Source organism: Phacochoerus africanus, chromosome 5, assembly GCF_016906955.1.
Source record: "Phacochoerus africanus isolate WHEZ1 chromosome 5, ROS_Pafr_v1, whole genome shotgun sequence".
NCBI classification, from domain to species: domain Eukaryota; kingdom Metazoa; phylum Chordata; class Mammalia; order Artiodactyla; family Suidae; genus Phacochoerus; species Phacochoerus africanus.
The window spans coordinates 11,535,064-11,556,526 of record NC_062548.1 but is presented as its reverse complement, the minus strand read 5'-3'; the positions used below and the strand labels follow the sequence as shown (position 1 = coordinate 11,556,526).

The 21,463-nt window shown below is 52.7% G+C and overlaps 1 protein-coding gene across 3 annotated transcripts in view; it reads right to left on the bottom strand.

The window, feature by feature from the left end:
• The window catches only part of HIP1 (huntingtin interacting protein 1), a 162,815-nt gene that overhangs the window by 84,211 nt on the left and 57,141 nt on the right, over positions 1–21,463 (bottom strand). Inside the window, exon 1 of one of the 3 annotated variants that reach the window (XM_047779839.1) lies at positions 8,747–8,921. The exons of the other annotated variants lie outside the window; for them this stretch is intronic. Coding sequence (XP_047635795.1) covers positions 8,747–8,764 — 18 coding nt within the window. The 5' untranslated portion in view covers positions 8,765–8,921. Of the gene's footprint in view, positions 1–8,746; positions 8,922–21,463 lie in introns of those variants that run through there. 3 annotated transcript variants of the gene reach the window in all.

The following is a 21,463-nucleotide window of genomic DNA, read 5'->3' as shown; positions in this document are numbered from 1 at the left end:
GGTGAGGATATAACTAGGCTGAGGGTTCAGAGATGACTGCCCTTCCCTGGACTCCGGGAGACGGCCTGGAGAAGGGGCCTGCAGGGGCGTCCTGAGGAGAAGACCAGCCCCAGGCACGGATGTGGGCCACTGCCCAATGGCAGTGATGCTGCAGAGCTGAAAAGGCAAAGGGGAGGCTAGGAGCAAAGAGCCCAGGTTACAATGAAAGGGAAATGGAAGCGAGAACCGCCGTCCAAGCAACTCTCCCCACAAGCACCACTCAGCTCAAAACCCATCAATAAGAAAAATTCTGAAAAGCCCAAATCTTAAAGCCCGAGTTATCAGAGGGTCAGGCAGTGACTAAGTAGACACCTTAGATGTGTGTGCAAGGCTCTCACCCTGACAGTGGAAAATGGATACAGCTTAATGTCTCTTAGTGGGTGAGTGATTGCGATGAAAACTTTCATCGGGCTCTACTCATCTGGAAATAGGAATTGCTAACAGCTGGTGAATGTGCGCCACGCGCCAGCCCTTGGTCTAGGCCTCCAACATACCTACTAATGCCTCTGCCTCCCCACAGCCCGTTATGGAAGATTCTGGGATTATCCCCACTACCCAAGGGGGAAAACCCTGGCTCAGGGAGCCTTGGTCACCTGCCCAGGTGAGCAGGAAGGGGATACAGAATCTGTCTCTAGATCTAAGGCATGGTGAAAGCTAAAACACAAGTGTACAAAACTGCATTACGGCACGGCCCCATTTTGTTTCAATATGTGTGTTATCTGTCCACGTGTATATGCTTGTATGTGGTTGAATACATGAACATTTGGCCATTTTTTTTTTTTTTTGATAGGCAAGAAATGGATTTATTAGGATAGGAAGCTTGTGAGACATGCAAGCAGGCAGGCATGGAAGCTCTCCATTTGGCCATTTTTGACGTATAAAAATGGCACTTTCATATGGTTCAGCATAGCGTGAGTGCAAGTGTGTGTGTGTGTGTGTGTGTGTGTGTGTGTGTGTATGCTTATGTGCCCTGGAATAAACAAGTCTGTAAGGATCTATACCAAATTGTTAGCAGCAGTTCTGGATGATGAGAGAATGCCTGCTCTTTGTTTTGTTGGGTTTTTTTTTTACACTTTTTCATATTTTCTTTAAACTAGCATAAGTTCGATATTTTCCTGTGAATTACCTGTGGATCCCAGCTGCCGATGACTACTGCAATGCGAGACGAAAATGTACCCAAAATGCAGGAGCCCCTCTCCCGCAACTACTGTCTCTGAGGCCAATGCACTCATGGCTGTTTCTCTTGGGGAGCTGAGAAGCCAAGACAAAAAGCTGTCACAGAAGGAGCTCAGCGTTTGCTGACTCAGGGGACAATACTGACATATGTACAGGACAGAAAAAGGATGACAGCCAGGAGCCTGGCTGACAGCATGGGGAAAATTGCTGTCCGTCAGCAAAACTGCTGACCTGGATCTTCGAGCTAGCAGAGCTAAGGAGGCACTGACTTGGGAAGATTCTTTCCCAAAGAATCCAGCCTGGGAGGAATCCAGCAAAAGAAAGCTATTTTAGGTCCCAGCAAATGAGGCCGAACTCATGTTCCAAAGAGAGGTCATGATAGAACGTTAATGAAGGGCTCACTTCAAAAGAACCTTCCCCCACCCGTGCCGTGCAGCTCCCACACTTTTCCTGGCACCAGGGAGGGCCATCTCCAGGCCCTGAGACCAGAAGGAGGTGAAAGGCTGTTGGCCAGAAGGGCACACCCAGGGCTAACTGTTAAGTGGAGACTGCCTCACTCATTGGACACCTGTTGATTATTATTATTATTATTATTATTATTATTATTATTATTATTATTTGGTCTTTTTGTCTTTTTAGGGCTGCGCCTGTGGCATATGGACGTTCCCAGGCCAGGGGTCAAATCAGAGCTGTAGCTGTCAGCCCACACCACAGCCACAGCAACGCCAGATCCTTAACCCACTGAGCGAGGCCAGGGATCGAACCTGGGTCCTCATGGATACTAGTCAGGTTCGCTAACCGCTGAGCCACGATGGGAACTCTGCTCTTGATTATTTTTAACTCGGACCCTCACACCCTGCCCCCCTTGTCTCTCCTCACTCATTCCTCTGGCCCTCCTCCTGACAGACCTACTCAGCATCCCATCGGCTGCCCACAGTGCCACTCTCCCAACTGGCATGCCTCTGCTCTCATCACGTCGTCACCCAATTCAATCAGCACCACCTGTGCAGTCGTGTGTTTTCATCAATGAAATTGCTGCTCCCCGGACTCAAAATGCAGCGTAAGCACCGGCTCTTCCAGGAAGCACCAAGGTGGAAAGATTTGACCCCATGTCCTAGGAAGTCTGCTAAGAAAGAGGTGCCGCGCTTGATCCCCTGGCAGAAGGCGCAGGTGGTTTCTGAAGCCATCGGGTGGCCTTGAGACCCTGTGCTTTTGCATGCATGGCTTTCTCTGCCTGGAATTCCCTTACTTTCCTAATCTCCTGGGCAAATTCCTTCCCCTTCTCCAGTTTCCTGAGTGAACCCCTTCCTCCAGTGCCAGGCAGTTAATGCCGCCCTCTTCCTCCTGGCACATCCTCACATGTACTCTGAGTCTTGGGTCACTTGTACCGTAATTATTACGTCCGACTGCCCCACCGACTGACCTCACCCAGCAGATGGGTCACCCCAAAAGGATTGTTCTGCTCCACCTAAACTTTCCAAATTCTATTTGTTGCATAAAACGAATAAGCAAAAATATTAATAACGACAGCCATGGCTTACGAAGCCCCTCTCTTCTGCCAAGAACTGGAAACAGGCCACCACAACACCTCACAAGCCTACAGGCACCAATGGGTCTGGGAAAGTCGGTGGATATACAACGAGGTCAACAAACTTGGCCATGGCCCTAGAGCGCCAAGTGGTGGCATCAGGATTTAGCCTGTGGCCTTGGTGACTTCAAAACCCCTGGTAAGTGTCAAGGGTCGACGGCAGCCTCAGGACACAGAAGTCACCTCCTGATCCTCTGCGTGCAGGGGTGATGCTGTGAACACCAGTTGGCTCCCATTGGCAGCTACAAAGATGCCTCCCACCCTTTAACCCCGTCCTACAAGCCCCACAGCCATCACCTCCAGACCAAAGACTCATGAGGATTTAAGGAATCCAGAGGAGACACAGAGATTTTTTTTTCTTTCTTAAAATGGCTTAATTTCTTTGGAGGCCCGAGGAACATGAATTTTGTCTGGCTGCAGAAATCCTTTGGCTCTGGGGCAGCTGCCAGATGACGTGCCTGTCTGGCTTTAGACTGGGACCTCTTGGCCAAGAAGGGAGACAAAGGTGGGGCGGAAACAGCGACTGGAGGGGCTCTTCAAGAAAATCACCAGCTGGTGTGAGGAGGTGGGGGGGGGTAGCAGGAAGATGGCAGGGAAGGCTGTTTAAAACCTACGTGTCCATCTCAATTTAGCCCGACCGGCAGGATGACGTGGAGAAGCTACTGAGAACACCAAATCCTCCTTCCTTCTCAAGGCTATTTTGAGAGAGAAAAGAATCCAGGTGAGAGTGTTCTGTCCACTCCACGTCTGTGTCCACCCCACGCAAAGCATTTCAAGGGAAGCTGTCCCCCTCTCTTGACTCTAAGCCTTTCCACAGCCAGCTTGGACGTCCTCAGCTCTGGGTCCCCAGTATCTTATCCTCCGCCCCCAGGGGCCTGCGCTTAAAGTGAGGATTCAATGGGTGTCTGAATTAAATGGAACTTCATCCAGGTAGGATAAAATCTTAGCATTTGGAGACTATGAGACAGCAGTTAGATGGTAAATCAAAAACTCTTTTTTTCCCTAAGCGTTTTTTGTTTTTTTTTTGTCTTTTTGCCTTTTCTAGGGCTGCATATGGAGGTTCCCAGGCTAGGGGTTGAATCAGAGCTGTAGCCACCAGCCTAGGCCAGAGCCACAGCAATGCTGGATCCGAGCCATGTCTGCGACCTACACCACAGCTCACGGCAACACCGGATCCTTAACCCACTGAGCAAGGCCAGGGATCGAACCCATAACCTCATGGTTCCTAGTCAGATTCGTTAACCACTGCACCACGATGGGAACTCCTCCCTAAGAGTTTTAAAGAGAGGCAAGTTGCAGATCTCTGGCTCCGCTGGTGCCTGGCTGAGGCCAACGTCATCTATGATCCCTGACCTGGTTGCACAGGCTGTTTGGAGAAGGTGGCTGGCCCCTGATGCTCTGCTCAGTTTCAGAAACTGTGCTTGGCGATGCAGAAAGCTCGGGTCTCTGGAACTGCTTGCCAGTGTGAAAACGGGCTGCCTTTTGCAGCCACACAGGATGTTTGCCGCAGAATCACAGATCTTTGAGGGCTGTTCCCAAAGCCTGAGCCCTGAGCCAAAGCCTCCCGGGTGGCAAGGACTCAGAAGCCCTGCTCCTTCAGGACCCCTGGGAAGCTCCAACGGCCTCTGGAGGGAGTTGATTCTGCCATAGGATGCATGGGATGGCTCTGCTGCGCAGCGGTCCCGGCCTTCCAAACCCCACATCCCGGGGCCCCACGGAGTATATCTTCTTCTCTTCTATGGGCTGATATCCTTCTCACCACCCCCAGACATGCCCCAGGTCAGAGGCTTCAAACCCCTTTTGACTCTGACCACAGTAAAAAAGCACATCTTACAAGGCCAGTCCATATCTGAGAGTGCCTGCGGACACAACCCAACCTGTGTCATGAAGCTTCTCACATGGAATAAATACACTTGGATGTTTTCTGGTCTGTTGCACGCTTTCAAATGCTGGCCGCAACCCACTAAACCGATATTTTGTGACCCAGAACTGTAAGCACTGCTCTGGTTTCATGGAGCCGGTCAGCCATGTCCAGCCTTGGCTGATTATTTAGTTCAGACACTAAGCCTTCCTCTCCGTGCAGCTATTAGCCGATTCGGGCAGTGAGCAGAGTCCTGGGCATCATTCTACACTGGGATCTCTCTGGCTTGGCACTTCCCTCCACCCACACTTCTCCCCAGCTCAGCAAATACACAGGCACCCCAGCAGACCGCAGACCAGACCGCAGACAGGCCTGAAGCTCCTCCTGCCTCCCCGCCAACATCGTGTACTCAGAACACCGGAGATGCTTTTCTCCTGCTCTCTTCCCATCCTCCCTTGAGCTGGAGGGTCCCAGGGCTCAGGAGTTTCACGTATGGGGTGGGCAGCTGAGCTCCTCGAAGAAACCCCGAGCTTTAAAAATAGCTGTTGAAGATTGACGAGGGGCCAAGTCCTCGGAGACAGGCATTAATTAATCCCCTCTCCCTGGATCTTCTCCCCTCGGGGACCCAGAGGCCAAAGGGGACCACCTCCATCAGCTCGTCATTTGAGATCAGATTCTGTCTACTGACCAGATTCTAATCTGGTCAGTAAATCTTCCTTACCCATGATTTACTCTGTCACGCTTTTGGGGGTGTGGAGAAATGGGGGTAACAGATCTGGCTCTAACACCTCTACTGGGCTTGGGACTTCGCTTTTCTGCTTTCTTATCTGTAAAATGCGGCTATTACTTTCTGTTCTGCCTTCCGCGTGGGGTTGCGGTGAACAAGAACAGGTGTGAAAATGCTTTGTCAACTGTAAAGCACTATGCGAATATAAATCATTAGATAAATGATAACATCCTTTTGTTAAGAATCGATAGATGAATCTGCTCCCCCAATGAGAGCACAGAGTGTTCATTCCCTATAATCAGTAAAGGCACAGACCCCATCACCAATCTCCCAAAGGCATCTGCACTTTACCCCTGAGTGCCAGGTTAAACCAGCTCTCCTTTAGGCAGATATGTCATCAAAAATTTATTGGTGTTGTTCTTGTTGTGGCTCAGTGGTTAACAAACCTGACTAGTATCCATGAGGATGCAGGTTCGATCTCTGGCCTCACTTAGTGGGTTAAGGATCCGGTGTTGCCGTGAGCTGTGGTGTAGGTGGCAGATGTGTCTCGGATCCCGCATTGCTATGGTAGTGGCGTAGGCCGGTGGCTGTAGCTCTGACTGGATCCCTAGCCTGGGAACCTCCATGTGCCGTGAGAGTGGCCCAAGAAAATGGCAAAAGACCAAAAAAAAAAAAAAAAGGAAAATAGAGGGTGAGGAGAGGTGTTCAGAAGCATCTTAGATGAGCCTTTGGAGGCCTTCGTTGTCATAACGGCCACTATGTATGGAAGACCTACTATGCTTAGGTCCTGAGCCTTAAAGAATTATTTCCAACCTTGATGAGGATGCTCGAGGCAGGTATTACCGTTCTCATTTTACAGATGAGGTTAAAAGGCTAAGAAAGTTGCTCAAAGGGCTAAACTATAATCTGCTTTTTCTCCTTTAGTGATAAGCAAGTGAAACCCCAAAGCTGGTTTCTGGGCTCTGTCAAAGATGTGACTGAAATGCGGGCTATGAGGTCTATCCTGGAGCCAAGGGCCCCCTGAATGAGGAATTTAAACCAGTGGTGGAGCTTTCGTGGTCGGAACAGAAAGTAACTCTGGCTTTTTGTAGGAATGGGAAGCAGATGCCAACTCCCTGGGGTGGGTAAGGTTCTTCTTGCTACACAGTCCAGGGTCTGTGCTCTTTACAAAGAGCTGAGAACAATTGTTTCGGGTTGGGAGCTTGGCTGCTCAATAATTAATGAGAACCTAATACCACCTTTGTTTGGACCCCAGGTTAAAAGAGGCAAAACATATGCCTCTCCTGTGCCCCAGATTCTCCAGAAGTTACCCACTGCCTTCAGGCCAAGGTCGGAATGCCTTGGCTGGCGTTCAAGGCCTTTCTGGTCGAGCCCCAGCCTCAATCTCAGTATTTTCTGATCTCAAACCTCTGTCCCCGCCAGATGTTCGTGCCTTACCCAGTGCACTCTGCCCATTCCTCTTCCTGCAACTTTCCCAATGAGAGGCAAGGGCCCTCACTGCTCTCAGCAGAGCCCACTCCACCCAGCCTTGAAGACCCAGCCTAAGGCCTTGTTTTTCTGCTGGATTCTGCAGCCTATCCCTTGGCAGATTCCCACAGCCCTTGGAGTGTGGTCTTCCGATCAGGGCCTGTGTTGAGAGCTGTTAGGTTGGCCTGCATCTCTATGGATCCCTCACCTAGATGCTAAGAGGAACAGAGGGGCCACACATTCTATTTCTGCATCCTCAGGTAGCACTTGCTATAGAAAAGACAAAAACTAAGTAAACACTGTTGAGATAAAGAGGGGATGGAGGGAGGGAGGTGGCAGTGTCAGAAGTGGACCAGGCCTCTAGAGGCAGAGGTCCCTAAACCCTGTAAGCTGGTCCTCAGAGACCAAGCTCTGGAAAGATTCTAAGCTGAGTGACAGAAGGAAGCTCAGAGGTGATCTGTTTTGGCAGCCACTGGACCAGAACCTCAGGTTCCCTGTCCTTCCCCCGTCCCACCCCCCCCAGGCTGGACAGGTACCTCTGGTCTTGTTGAGACACCTCTAGGAAAGGGCTTGGCTGCCTCTCAGTTTTCCACCTCCCCAGACAGGTGGGGAATTTTTTTGAGGGGTATTTCTAATAGTTACCCAAAGAAAGTAAGCTCTCATGGTACGCATGTGGTGGTTCAGCCTCCTGGCAGTGCCCAACCATGGGCAGGACTGGCAAGGCCAGGAGTTTACTTGCCTTCTCCAAAGAGATGGTTACCTCAAAAGGGCACTCTCTGGGGAAAACTAGCCTAATTCTGTACAGGATGAACTGAAATTCCAGTACCTTCTCTTCCCTAAGGTAAAGGCAGACTCAGACCCCTCTCTCCCCAGACACTCTGCAACCCAGGTCCTTTCCTCTGAAGCCCTGGGGCCCCCATGAAGCACAGGCCACCCCAGGGTACCTCTCCAGCTTGACACAGTGGTCCTCAAAGTTTATAAGGCTGAGATGTGGTTCTAAAGCCCAGGGTCAGGGTGGTAGCGATCTCAAGGACACCCTTAAATCTTCATTGAGTGGGGGCCAATCGGGACCCCTCAGCAAACCTGCCCCAGGTCTCCAAATGCTCCCAGAGAATGCTCCCTTCAGAGGCCCCCAAATCACATTCTGCAATCTTCCACCCCCACCCCCTGGAGCTGCTCCTCCATCAATCAAAGGACAACAATGTATTCAGCTCCTACTGTGCCCCCGGGAGAGTGGAGGACTGCCCTGGGGAGGAATCGGATGATTCCAGAAAATCAGATTCCAGGGAATCAGAGGCTTAATAGGCACTGGTGTCCGCTGCTCCCCAGGCCAAGACAGCTGGGGTCTACAAGGGGTAAATCTAGAATACCTCTCCAAGGATTCCGTCCCTTCCCCCTCACTCTCTAGGATGGGTAAACCCCTGGCTTCTCACTGCCCTCCCAGGCCACCCACCTGTGCCCCCCTCCCCACTGGCTCTGTCCAAAAATCTCCCCATAAATCTCAAATATGTGTGTGAGTAGGGGGCTCTGGAGGAGACAGGAGGAGCCCCCGTCCCGCAGCACCCCCCCGCCCCGCCCCCGGCTGGTTTCCCAGTGTGGGAGGCGAGCGAAACAGCCCTCTCTCCCTGGAGTCTAGCGAGCTCTCCGGGGCAGCCCCGGCGGCAGCGCGGCGGGAAACCCGGAGCCGCATCCGTGTCCGCCAGCCGCCTCCAGAATCCTGGCCCTGCTCCCTCCTCCAGCACGCCTGGAGTTGGGGCCAACAGGCAAGATCAACAGTCCAGAAACTTTCAATGGATCAGGCCGACTGGGAGGGAGAGAGGGAAGGGGGGCAAGGGACGGGGACGCAGACCCAGGAGGCTCCAGAGCTGAGCTCCTGCTCTTCACTTACCATCTTGCTCACATCCATGACCGAGGCTGCAGGGCACCCCCCACCCCTGGAGATCCCGCGTGCCCCCAACGCTGCTCCCGGCTAATTGAGCCCGGATGGTACCATGCTGCGGGGAGGGCGGCCAGCAGGGCCCCCGCGGACCGGGGAAGGCGGCGGCGGCGGCGGCAGGACCGAGGCTGGTCCGGAGAAAGGAAGGGGAGGGGGAGGGGAGGCGGGGAGGGGGAGGGGGCCGAGCGCCGAGCCGCAGCGCGCACCGGGGGCGGGGGAGGCGCGGCCCCGCGCTGCGGAGCCCCCGGGGGCCGGGGAATCCCGAAGGCAGCTGGAGGCGCCGGGGCCGCCGCGGCGGTGGTGGCGGTGGCGGTGGCGGTGGCGGCGATGCGGGGGCGCCGGGCGGGGTGGGATCAATGGACGGATTCCCCGGGCCGGAGCCCGCGGCCCGAGCGCGCGGCGAGGGTGTGATTTGAATAACAAAAGGTCGCTTCTCCCCGAGGCCCGGCGGCCGGGATCGCTAAGCCCGCAGCGAGGCCGCCGGCCGCCAGGAAGTGTCAGTGTGAGTGTGTGTGCGCGCGTGTGCGTGCGTTTTGGTGGTGGGATCGGTGGGACTCAGGAAGTGAGCGGGGGAGGCGGCTGAAAAGGGGGGAGGGCTGGGGGCGCAGCGAGCCGACATTCCAGTGGGGGCAGGGGGTCCGCGCGGCCCCTCCCCACTTGGCTGCCCTGGACAAAGGCGGAATTCAGAGCCAGCGGTTAGCCTCCTGCGGCTAATCCGGAGGGGACGCCCAGATGAGTCTGGGGTCTGCCAACAAATGGAATAGAAGGAAGTGGTACAGGTAACCCCAGAAGGCCCCGAGGCCCCCCGCAAGTGAGCCAGTGCCAGCCCTGCCTACAACGCGAGAAACTGGCTTCTAGATGATGTCTGCTCTGAGCTGGATAAAGCTCCTTTCTCTCAAGCCAGAATCCCTGACTCAATGCCTAGTCTGCCCAATAGAAACGGGAAACTCCTCTCTGCAAGGGGATGCGGCTGGGGGCAGAAAAGGGCTCCTGGCAAATGCTCTTTTGGGGCAGAGCCTCCAGTAAAAGGCTGGAGGTTTCAACACAGGCTGCCTCACATCCTCCGTGAGCACGAAGGTTTTCCGCATAGACAGGTCAGCACAGACAGGTCAGCACGAACCTAAGTCCACTTACACCAACCCTGCTTTAGAGAGTAAGGAAACTGAGGCCCAGAGAAGGGGAGTGATCTGCCCCAGGTCACACACCTGGCAGGGAACCGGCATAGTAGAAACCTGGCCAAGGACAGTGCAGCCCAAGCCCCAAAGAGCTTCCCATGCTGCCCCTGGGCGTCCAGCTTCTACAATACTTTTTTTAAAAATTATTTTTAAAAATTTTATTATAGTTGATTTACAATGTTGTGTTAATTTCTCCTGCACAGCAAAGCGACTGTTATACACTACTCTTTTCCATTATGGTTTATCACACGATACTAAGTAGAGTTCCCTGTGCTACAGTATGATCTTGTTTTTATGCCTTCCGTGTATGCTAGTTTGCATCTGTTCATCCCAAATTCCCAACCCTTCCCTCCTCCACCCCCCCCCGCCCCCCTTGGCAACCAGAATCTCTTCTGCCTGTCTGTGAGTCTGTTTCTGTTTTGTAGATAAGTTCATTTGTGTCATATTTTAGATTCCATATATATCATATTTGTCTACCTTTCTGACTTACTTAGTATGGTAATCTATAGTTGCATCCATGTTGCTGCAAATGACATTATTTCATTCTTTTTTTATGGCTGAGTAGTATTCTATTGTATATATGTACCACATCTTTATCTACTCATCTGTCGATGGACAGACAGGTTATTTCCATGTCTTGGCTACTGTAAATAGTGCTTCTATGAACATGTATCTTTTTGAATTATAGTTTTGTCTGGATATATGCCCAGGAGTGGAACTGCTGGATCCTATAGTAACTCTACTTTTAGTTTTCTGAGGAATCTCCATACTGTTTTCCACAGTGGCTGCACCAATTTACATTCCCACCAACACTGGAGGAGGGTTCCCACCCACTCCACACTCTCTCCAGCATAAAATCCTTTCTAATGAACAGGTGACAGGACCCATCCACAGCCCTGACCCTCTGCCCCACACCAAGTGGCTGAGGAAGCCACACTGGTAAGTCCCCATCCACTGTTGGGCTGACTAGGAGAGCCCTCTCCCCGTCAAATCTGAGTGCTCGGTCTATGACATAGGGGTTGTTTCTCTGCCTACCTTCTAGAGGGATGTGAGAGCACCGTGATTGAAGAGATGACAGAAATAAGATGCAAAAGCAGAAGTAAGTACAGGAGGGTAAGGGGCTTTTGTCGTGGTGGTTACTCTTATTTCCCAGCTCCAGCTGGGATTCCTCAGCTGCAGGAAAAGACTCTGTAGGCCCAGGTCTCTTGTCTGGACTGCAGACCTGCACACTGACTTTCCCGCCCAGCCATGCTCCAGCCAGGAAAGTCAGGAAGGCTGCCCTGGTTGGTTCCAGCCTTCTGGACTCCCATAGACCTTTCTACTGACCCATGTCCACAGAAGTGAACCCGAACGAGGTGCCAGGCAGGAGGGAAGCATGCCACCTCTTCCTTATCCTCCAACACAGACACCCAAGGGAGAGCAGGACCAGGGGAACCAGCAGGAGTCACCCAATGCAGAAGTGAGTTTTGATTATCTGCTGCTTGATTAAATGTATGGCTGTCTTTTCTTTTCTTTTCTTTTAAAAAGGATAGATTTTTATGTTTAAAAAAATATGATGGGAGTTCCTGTCATGGCTCAATGGAAATAAATCTGACTAGCATCCATGAGGACGCATGTTCGATCCCTGGCCTCCCTCAGTGGGTTAAGGATCCAGCATTGCCATGAACTGTGGTGTAGGTCGCAGATGCGGCTCAGATCCTGCATTGCTGTGGCTGTGGCGTAGGCCAGCAGCTACAGCTCTGATTCAACTGCTAGCCTGGGAACTTCCATATGCTGTGAGTGTGGCCTTAAAAAGACAAATTAAATTTAAAGATAAATAAATAAATTATATGATGGAGGAGTTCCTTTTGTGGCTCAGCAGTTGATGAACCTGACTAGGATCCATGAGGATGCGGATTTGATCCCTGGCCTCGCTCAGTGGATTAAGGATCTGTCATTGACATGAGCTGTGATATAGGTCACAGACATGGCTTAGATTTGGCATTGCTGTGGTTATGGCATAGGCCAGTGGCTGTAGCTCCAATTTGACCCCTGGCTTGGGAACCTCCATATGCTGCAGGTGCAGCCCTAAAAAGCAAAAAGATAGGATGGACCCTTATGTCTGGAGTTGATCAAGGTCTCCTGATAGATCCTGGCATCTTAGCTGGCAGAGTCCATTTCATTTTTCTCATTGCTAAAATGGGGATAGTGACACCTGTTTCACACACAGGTGGTAAGGGTCAAATGAAAGACCTTTCCTAACCCTTATCTGTAGTAGGCTGAATGATGCCCCCACCCACGATATCAGGTCCCCACCCTGGAACCTGTAATTACCACCTTTACATGGCAGAGACTGCACATATGATTAAGCCAAGGATTCAGAGATGGGAAGATTGTGGATTATCTGGGGAGACCTCTGATGCAGCCTCCTGCATCCTTGTAAGAGGGAGATTTGACACACAGAAGAGGCACATTCGAGTGATGTGGCCACAAGCTAAGAAATGCCGCTGGCCAAGCTCCAACCTGCAAGGACCAGACTCTCTCCTAGGACCTGTGGAAGGAGGGGGCCCCATCAACACCTTGATTTTGCCCCAGTGATACTCATTTCAGACTTCTGGCCTCCAGAACTGTCAGGGAATCAATTTCTGTTGTTTCAGCCACCAAGTTGACAATAATTTGTTACAGCAGACAAAGGAAATTAACATACTGCACAGAAGTCAGTGAGGGCTGGGATCACACTCCAGACAGGTGCCTGCCTCTGGGCTGCCCTCTCTGTTGGGACTTCTTTGCCAGGGAGCTGCTCTTGTGATGGCAGGAGAGAGACCAGCAGGAGCCAGGAGTAGATCTGTTCCTCTCCTGCTCCATTTAGGGGGGAGCGCCCCGGCAAATAAGCAAAGCATGTGTGTGCAAGGATGCACATGTGCACATGACATACAAACCCAGGGAAGGAGCAAACAGCTTCTAAAAAGAGCTTGACTTCTCTGCCCTGGCAAACCCATCAGCTGCTAGGCCTGCCCAGCACCCCAACCTCTTTGGGTGCCTGGCTTTCCTGCCACTCCTCTTGGAGGACAGGTTCAGGTTTTGAGAAAAAGTGAAAAAAAGGGGACTTCGCATGCCCCATTCCACAGTGGTCGTGCCACGAGGCATCCCGGGGCCTTGGGCCATTAAGGAAAGACATTCCTAGTCCTGCTGCTGCAGAGAGAAGCAATTTGAAATGTGTGTGAAATGCAGCGCAGGCTGGGGGAGCCTCTTTGGAATAAACTGGACAAAAAGACAAACAGTGGGTAAATGAGAAGCAGCGGCCCTCAGGCTGCTCCTCTGTCCTTTCTTCATTGGCTCCAGGCCACTGTGTTCCACTGCTTACCGGACATCTCCACTGGGGCGTTTCCGTCTCACCTCAAACACAAGAAGTCCAAAGATAAAAGTTTCTTTTCCCTCTGCTTCTGCAATCTGCTCCTTCTCCTGTTTTCTGTCTCAACTAATGGTTCCACATCCACTGAGTTCATCAAGCTAGAAACATCAAAGTCAGTCTTAATTCCTCCACTGATACCCCCCACTCTCACCCCATCTCATCAGGAACTGTGTCCACGTAATTCTTTCCTGCAAATAGTTGCCAGTCTATGTCTGCCCTCCCAGTACCAACTGCTCCTGTGCTGGATAAGACCTTCACCCACAGCCTCCTCTCTGGCCTCCCTGCCTCCAGTCTCTACCTGTCCAGTTCATCTTCCATATCTCTAGCTGGGAGTCCCTGCTGGCCGACTCCAAATGGAAACAAAGCAAAACAAAAAACCCTTCCACGGTCCTGGCCCTCAAGGTCCTCAGGAATCTGGCCTCATCTCCCTCCCTCATTCTAGTTACTTCCTCCCATCCTTTCCTGCCCACCCCATCCATGAGGTCCCGGCCCATCTCAGGATACTCCTGGAATACCCTTCCTACTTCCTCGGCGTGGAAGGTTCCTTCTCACCTTTCAGGACCTATCTCAATTGTCACCTTCCAACTGAAGCCATCCCTGACCCATCCAGACAGAGCGGGCCACTCAAGAGTCCCTTCCTGCAATGCATAGCCTCTGGGTATAACCTGAATCAACCTTCAGATGGCGATAGTCCTTGCCCTGGGCTCTCCCTGCTCACCTGTGAGATTCCTTGGGCAGCTTTGCATTCTGATTGCCTGCCCCAAACTTACTTACCTGCCCTGGCCCTCTCTTCAACTCAAATTCCATACCCTCAGCACTGCTTCCACCTTTAATTTCGACCAAGCAGCACTGAATGGGCTCAGGGGGCCGGTAGGGAAGGTGCAGAGGATGTGTCCTGGTGGAGGGTGACACCTACTGGAGGATTATGATTCTGCAGCCTAGCCCTACAAATGCCACCCTGAAGATCCTGCTGGACAGGCTCAGGGCTGGGCCGTCCAGAGGCATGAGATTCCATTAACTCCCAGTAATGAGGTTTAAACCAAGCAAGATTCCCTACAAAAGGGTCTTAGGTAATGGATGTTTCTGTGCTCCCTGTTACCACTAAAAATAGACATATGCAGAGGACAGTAAAGTTTATAAAATGCGTTTCTGTCCATAACCTCATTCAACTCAGGTGAGGCAGATAACAAACACGTATTATTATTATTGCAACATCTGTCTTGCAAGTGGGGTGTTTATAGAAGAAAGAAATCTGGAAAAGGCACTGAGATTCAGAGGAGAGGTCCAAAGTTCTCTCTCTTTTTTTTTTTTTTTGTCTTTTTGCCTTTTCTGGGGCTGCTCCTGCAGCATATGGAGACTCCCAGGCTAGGGGTCTAATTGGAGCTGTAGCCGCCGGCCTACACCAGAGCCACAGCAACGCGGGATCCAAGCCGAGTCTGTGACCTACACCACAGTTCACGGCAGCACCGGGTCCTTAACCCACTGAGCAAGGCCGGGGATCGAATCCGCAACCTCATGGTTCCTAGTCAGATTCGTTAACCACTACTGAGCCACAACGGGAACTCTGAGAGGTCCAAAGTTCTTTAGCTTTGCCTAACTTTTTTTTTTTAAATTTTTCTATTTGTTTGTTTTCTTCTTATGGCTGCACCTGTGGCAAACGGAAGTTCCTGGATGAGGAGCTGAATTGGAGCTGCAGCTGCCAGCCTATGCCACAGCCACAGCAATGCCAGATCCAAGCCACATCTGCGACCTATGCCCAAGCTTGAGGCAACGCTGGATCCTTAACTCACTGAGCAAGGCTAGGGATCAAACCTGCATCCTCATGGACACCATGTCCGATTCTTAATCCACTGAGCCCCATAACAGGAACTCTTGTTTTAATATTTCATAAGGAGAATATAATGAAATGTTTTTACTAGCACAGTAACGGTGGCTATCAAAGAGGAAGGAAAATGTAAGCTCTGCAGTGAGGCAGACCTCGAGATGAAATCTGGCTGCATTACTTTCTAAATATGGGCAAGTTCCTTAACTTTGCTGAATCTTAGTTTTCTTCCCTGAAAAGTAAGGCTAATAAATACTCTACCTCCCAGGGCCGATGTAAAAGGCAGGCAAACCAATGCATATAAAGCACACAGCACAGCCAGCGCTGGCCCCCGGCTTGGTGTGGCATGCTCATCTCCCCTTTTACTTTGGTAGCTAGTTCTTGAAAAGGTCTAGATAATTTTTTTCTTAAAAAGCTTAATTCAGGGAGTTCCCGTTGAGGCTCAGTGGTTAACGAACCCAACTAGGAACCGTGAGGTTTCGGGTTCGATCCCTGGCCTTGCTCAGTGGGTTAAGGATCTGGTGTTGCCATGAGCTGCGGTGTAGGTTGCTGACGTGGCTCAGATCCTGTGTTGCTGTGCTGTGGCTCTAGCTCCGATTCGACCCCTCGCCTGGTCAGGTGCGGCCTTCAAGAGACAAATAGACCAAAAAAAAAAAAAAGCTTAATTCTTAAGAAAAAAAAGGATAAAAAGCCAAAGATAACACTAGTCATTCTTGTTAAAGTGACAGTAAATAAATAGGTTTAGACAAGGAAAAATACAGAACTACAGCTGCTGACCATAACCCAGCTGAGCAGCAGAGAACATTCACCAGCAGCCACCAGCCGAGCAGCTCCCTCCGTGGGGGCGCGTCTGCAAACAGAGCCTCGGCCAGGGTGACGGTGGTCCTCCCGGTGGCTCCACCACGGAGTATTTGGACAAAATGTGCCTTTTCCGATGAGTCCAGGGGAAAAGCCTTTGGCTGCCTCTCTTTGTGGGGGGCAATGATGACAACAGTTGAAAAGGAAATTCCCTGGCAGCCCAGGTTCAATCCCTGGTCTGCGAACTGAGATCCCACACCAAGCCACTGCATGCCATGGCCCCAAAAAAGAAAAAGCTGAAAAAGAAAAAAAAAACCCTCAAACATAAGAGTTCCAAGACATAGAGCAGATCTCAGGATACCCCAAGGGGACGGCCTCTGAAGGCTGTGGCAAGGCGGGTGCTGCTGCGGGGGCAGAGGGCCCTGGGTCATGCTGTGAATGACGATAGCAACTGAGTTGCTAACAACAGCAGTTGAGTTCTTACACGTGTCAGGCACCCTGACAAGCACCTTACAAGCATTATTTCTTTTGGTCCCCGCCACAATCCTGTCTACGGTTACTGTTATTCTCTGTGTTTTATAGGTAAGGAAGAAGGCCCCGAGAGGGTAAGTGCCTTTCCCAGGGCCTCACGGCCAATAGGCAGGGGAGCCAGGGTGGAACGCAGGCAGTGTATTCCAGAACCCCAGACTGTAGTTCCCTACTCCGAGCTCACGATGAATCCCTCGGGGCAGCACCCTGGGCACCTGGCACTGCCCTGCCCATGCAATACTGGACCTCACTGGGGTTGGCGGGAAGTTCAAACTACGTTATTGTTAGTATGTATTTTTTTCATTTTAAAACCTTGTGAATTAATTACACAGTAATTACACTGAAATCATCCACCTTCCTGTAAGTGATCTGCATAAATCCCCAGAGCCAGGTCCTGGGCACCTGTGGTTCAAATGCAGGGCCCACGAGGTGCCTCTTGAACTTCAACTCCTACTTCCTCTCCCCGTGCTGTGTGTGCTGCGGGATTAGGGGCTTATCGGCTGTGGATATGCAAGGACAGGCCCTAAGAAATGACTCCTTAAGTGGTTGAAACATCTCCCCTGAAAAGAGTCTTCATCATAAGCACACTAAATAGGCCTCGATCTTAGTGATCCCTGGCATTGTCTCAAATTCTGCAATTGAAGTTAAAATAAATCTTGACGATAGCCCACCAGGTAGAGAGAAAATGACTGCAGCTTAGGCTGGAAGCTGTAATCAGTGAAGGAGAGAGATGTGGGCCTCACCCAGAAAATCCCTTAGCAGAGGGGAGTGAGGGGAAGTCAAAGAAAAGCAGAGCATTCAGAAAGGAGGCTCCAGAGTTAAGAAAGTGCTAGAACAGAGAGTAAACTGCTGGGTAGGGACAAAAAGTCCCACCTTCTTGGTGGCTACAAAGTGTAACCCACAGCATCTGCAGGTTATAAATGGGATCAACTTCCATTTCCACCTCTGGCCAAGGGCTTTCCACCAGGAAGCTTTTCTCATGACCGCTTGGCACATGCCTCTAATTTTACATGGAATCTAGTTATTTGTTTTCAGTTTGCGGATGTCATTTCATAGGAACCTCTCTGCAATATCCAGGCACTGGTGACATGGTGAAGCTGCTATCTTCCTTGGGAAGGCTTTCGGCTGGCAAGGGCAGCTGGTGGCAAAGAGAGGCCCCACCTGGATGTTTCTCCTGAGCTCTGGCTCTCGGTGGGCATCTATGTGAAACAACTCAGTGAGCTGAGCTGCCACAGCTGCCCCCAGAAGCCTCATCCTCTGTGGTCCCCAAGTGCCGGGTTGTCAGAAGCTTCACTCACCTGATCAGAGTCCTAAGCTCATGTCACAGTCAGGCACTGGGCCTGCAGGAAGCCCTGGCTTCCCTGTGGAGGGGTCATCGGCCCTCCTCACTTGGGCAGCCACAGGTGTGCTGACATTCACAGGAGGCCAAACACTCATCTCATTTGGGGCACCAAGCAAGCAGTGCCGTCAAACTGGCACAAGGGCTCTGGCCTGGCCTCTGAGCGGCCACTCGATAAAGACTTAGCTACTGAAGGGCAATGTTCCTGAGCCTGCATGAAACCCAACAGACATCGGGGAGTGGCCTGCCCACTGCGGGGTCCATGGGAGCAAGAAACTCACCTGCGATGTGCCAGGGGCCAGGCCAGATGCTCTGCCTGCGTTGTCTGTCTAATCCCGTCAGTTCACGGCCCCACAGATGTGGACGCTGAGCTATGGAGAGGGTTGTGTCTTCCCAGGGTCTCATAGATGTGACCATGACAAGTCAATGCCTGCAAACTTCCTGCCTTCCCTCTGGATTCACAGCCCACCTTCCCAGGATAAATTCAGGCACGGCTGGGGCTCGGAGCCCTGTCCACTGACAGCGTGTCAGCCTTCCAGGAGCGAGGCCACGGGAGCCCCCCCCCATCAGCTGGGACAGCTGGAGATGTCACAGCTGCTCCTGGTGACCCTTGGGAGCTGCAGCATAACTGCGTAATGAGAAGAGGCTTGAAGTGCCACTTAGAGCCAGGGAAGGTCAAGGGCTCTGCTGGCATCAGGCCCCCTCCAGGACCCAGGGCGTTCCAGGAGCCTACCCAGGAGCCCAGGAATACAGCCCCTGGAAGTGCACCCTCCTGGTCAGAGAGACGGCCTTTCTAGGAGGAGGGGCCAGCGGCCTCGGGTACCCCCACTCACTCTGCCACTAAGGGCACATAAGCCTGTGTGCCTGAGCCCCAGTTTTACATCTGTAATCCTCCACATCTAGAGTTCTGTTTCCTGTCCTGCTTGCCAGTGGCTCCCTTGGGCACTTCAAGGGAGTGCTGCAGCTGCTAAAGCAACCCAGAAATGGGCTCCCCGTCGGAGGACTGGACGCAGAAAGGGGAGGGAGGGCGAGTGGGCAGCTAATAGTCTCAAAGCAAGAAAACCAGAGGTTCTCAGGCAATTCAGGAGGACGGTGCGGGCTGCTACCAGGCCCCTGCTGATGCTGCAGGGCCGCTGGCACGTCTGCACAGAGACTGCCCCCCACGCCCATTCAGAGAGGCATCGGTGCACTTGAACTTTCCTCCCCTGGGGTCCAGGAGAGCAGCGTGCGGATGGAACTGTGAAGGGAGATGGGCAGCTGGGGAAAACCGACACACGTGCAGGAAGGTTGGGCGGCTGCGCTGAGCACAAGGGGCAGCGTGACCCAGTGTGGCGAGTGGAATAGGCCAAGTGCGTCTGTGCCAGAAGCAGAGCTGTCTCACTGAGCAGGTGCATGGGAAGGGACAGGGCGTCCCAGCCAGGACCCTCAGGCCCACGGGTGGGCAACGGAAAACCAGAGAGGCTGCTGTGTCAGAAGAGCTGAACACGGAATCAGGAGGGAAAGTGGGGCTGAGCGACCCTCGGGCTGAGGCTGGAGCACCTGGGGAGGGTGGAGGGCATTGGGCCACGGAGGGTAGGCCGAGTGATGGTTCCTGCTGCCCGTCCAGCCTGTAGACTCCCTCCTGCCCCCCTCCAGCAAGGAGGAGGGCAGAAGCTGAAGGTGGCTGGGGGCTGCGGTGGGGAGCCAGGAAGACAGGAACTGGGGCCTGGACTTCAAGAAAGGCACAATCAGAGAGACAGGACCGGCTGCAGGACGAAGGCGGAGCAGAGGGAGGTCTGACCCTGGGGACAAGGGGTGCCGTTAAGTAAGGAACTGGGAGGAAACAGGACAACGAGGGCCCTGCTTCCTGGACTGCGGTGGGGAGGAACGCGGTCTTACTGCGTTAGTCCGCCCTGCTGGCCACCCTGCTGGCCACACTGCAGCTTGGGCAGGTGGGCCCCCGAGGCACAGATTCAGGAGGCGCCAGGAGGGCCCTCTGGAAGCCTGGCTTGGTGCTCAGAACCAGAACTCATCTCAGGCCAGGCCCAGGGGAAGGCAGGAAAGCGCTCAGAGGACGGGCCACTTGCTGGTTACGGGCTAAGGGGGGAACATGTGCTTCTGACCCTTTGGGACCTTGGGTACAACTTTCACAGTGATCCTTTCCCGTCAGTATTTATAAGGGACTCTTTTGTAATGAAGTCAGAGAAAAGCTCTTTTCCAGGGTTCCTAGCCCTCGGGGCATGGCCTCAATCATCACTGTCGCTGTCATCAGAGACACCAGAGCCCTCAGCATCATTTCCCAAGCCCGCATTACGTAGGACACTGGGCCTGGCGTGGCAGTGCCCGCGTCTGAGTCTGAGAAATAAGAAGCTGAGAAGCAAGGCAGAGGGTAGAGGAAAACAAAGGTTGTTGTTGCCCATGGAGCCGCTCCACCCCCCCAGGAAGTCAGGGCCCCACCCCGGGAATGCTGACATAACTGACCTGGGGACAGAGCCTGGGCATCAGCATTTTGAAGCTCCCCCAGGATGTGGGGATGTGCAGCCAAGACTGGGAACAACTCCATCACCGAGCAACCCCATAGCTGGGGCTCAGGAAGCCCCGCCCCAGCCCTGGCTGGAGCCCAGGGGCGCAGGAGACGAGGTGTGGCGCTTCCCTTAGCACTTCTCCTACATGGGGAATTTCTGAGCTTCCGCCTGGAATTTTCCATTCTTTGGCCAGAGGCTCAGCATAAGCGGGGACCTCTGAGTGCTTCGGCCCTGGGAGCTTCCCTTCCTTCTTTACCCTGCTGTTCCCACCCCTGCCGTTCAATGCGGGTGTCCTTTTCTATATATTTGATATCACATGGGAAAGAGACCTCAAGCATGGCTGAGCTACACACAAATTCCTAGCATATCCCCAGAACTGATCCATTCTGCAGGATAGAGCCTCCAAGGAAGAAACGTAACCTGCTTCTGCTTTTAGCTGGAGGGTTCCAGGCAGCAAAGGTCCTTCTGCTGAGTTTCCAAAGCCTCTCCGGGTGGCCTGTGGGGGCCTGGCAGGGGTAAGGGGCCTGTGAGGGGCACGGAGACAGATGGAAGTCACTCAGCCAAGTTCCTGAGTCAGCAGACAGCCTGGAAACCTCGACGCGGGGCCCAGGCTGCCAGAGTGCTCTGCTCCTGCCCGCCCGGCTCCTCCCTGGAGGCAGGAATTTGGGGCTCCCTCAGACGGCTCAGCCCAGAAGCTAGCTGCCAGCCTCCCTCAAAGGGGTTTTTTCCACCCCTCATCCCTGGGCAGGACAGGCCCAGGAATCTGTCTCTGCCCAGTTACCTGATGAGCAAAGACCTGTCCTGGGAGCATGGACCAGAGCAGGAAGGTATCAACTCAAAGATGCCTGTAGTGGCCAAGCACTGGCATTTCCGTGCTGGTGAGGGCGGCCGCCGGGCTAATTCCATGTTATTACAGCCTTACAGGAAGCCAGCCTGGCCCAGCTGTCCGCCAGCAGCGGTTTATGGGCCTTGGGGGCAGAGGGAGGGAGGAGAGAGGAGAGAAAGGAAAACACAGCCCTCTCCCCCCTCAAAAAATTGATCTGGAGTTATTTTTAGGTGCTTATTCATCCCACACATTCCTTTTTAAGAGTCAGGGCATGGGCTCTGCACAA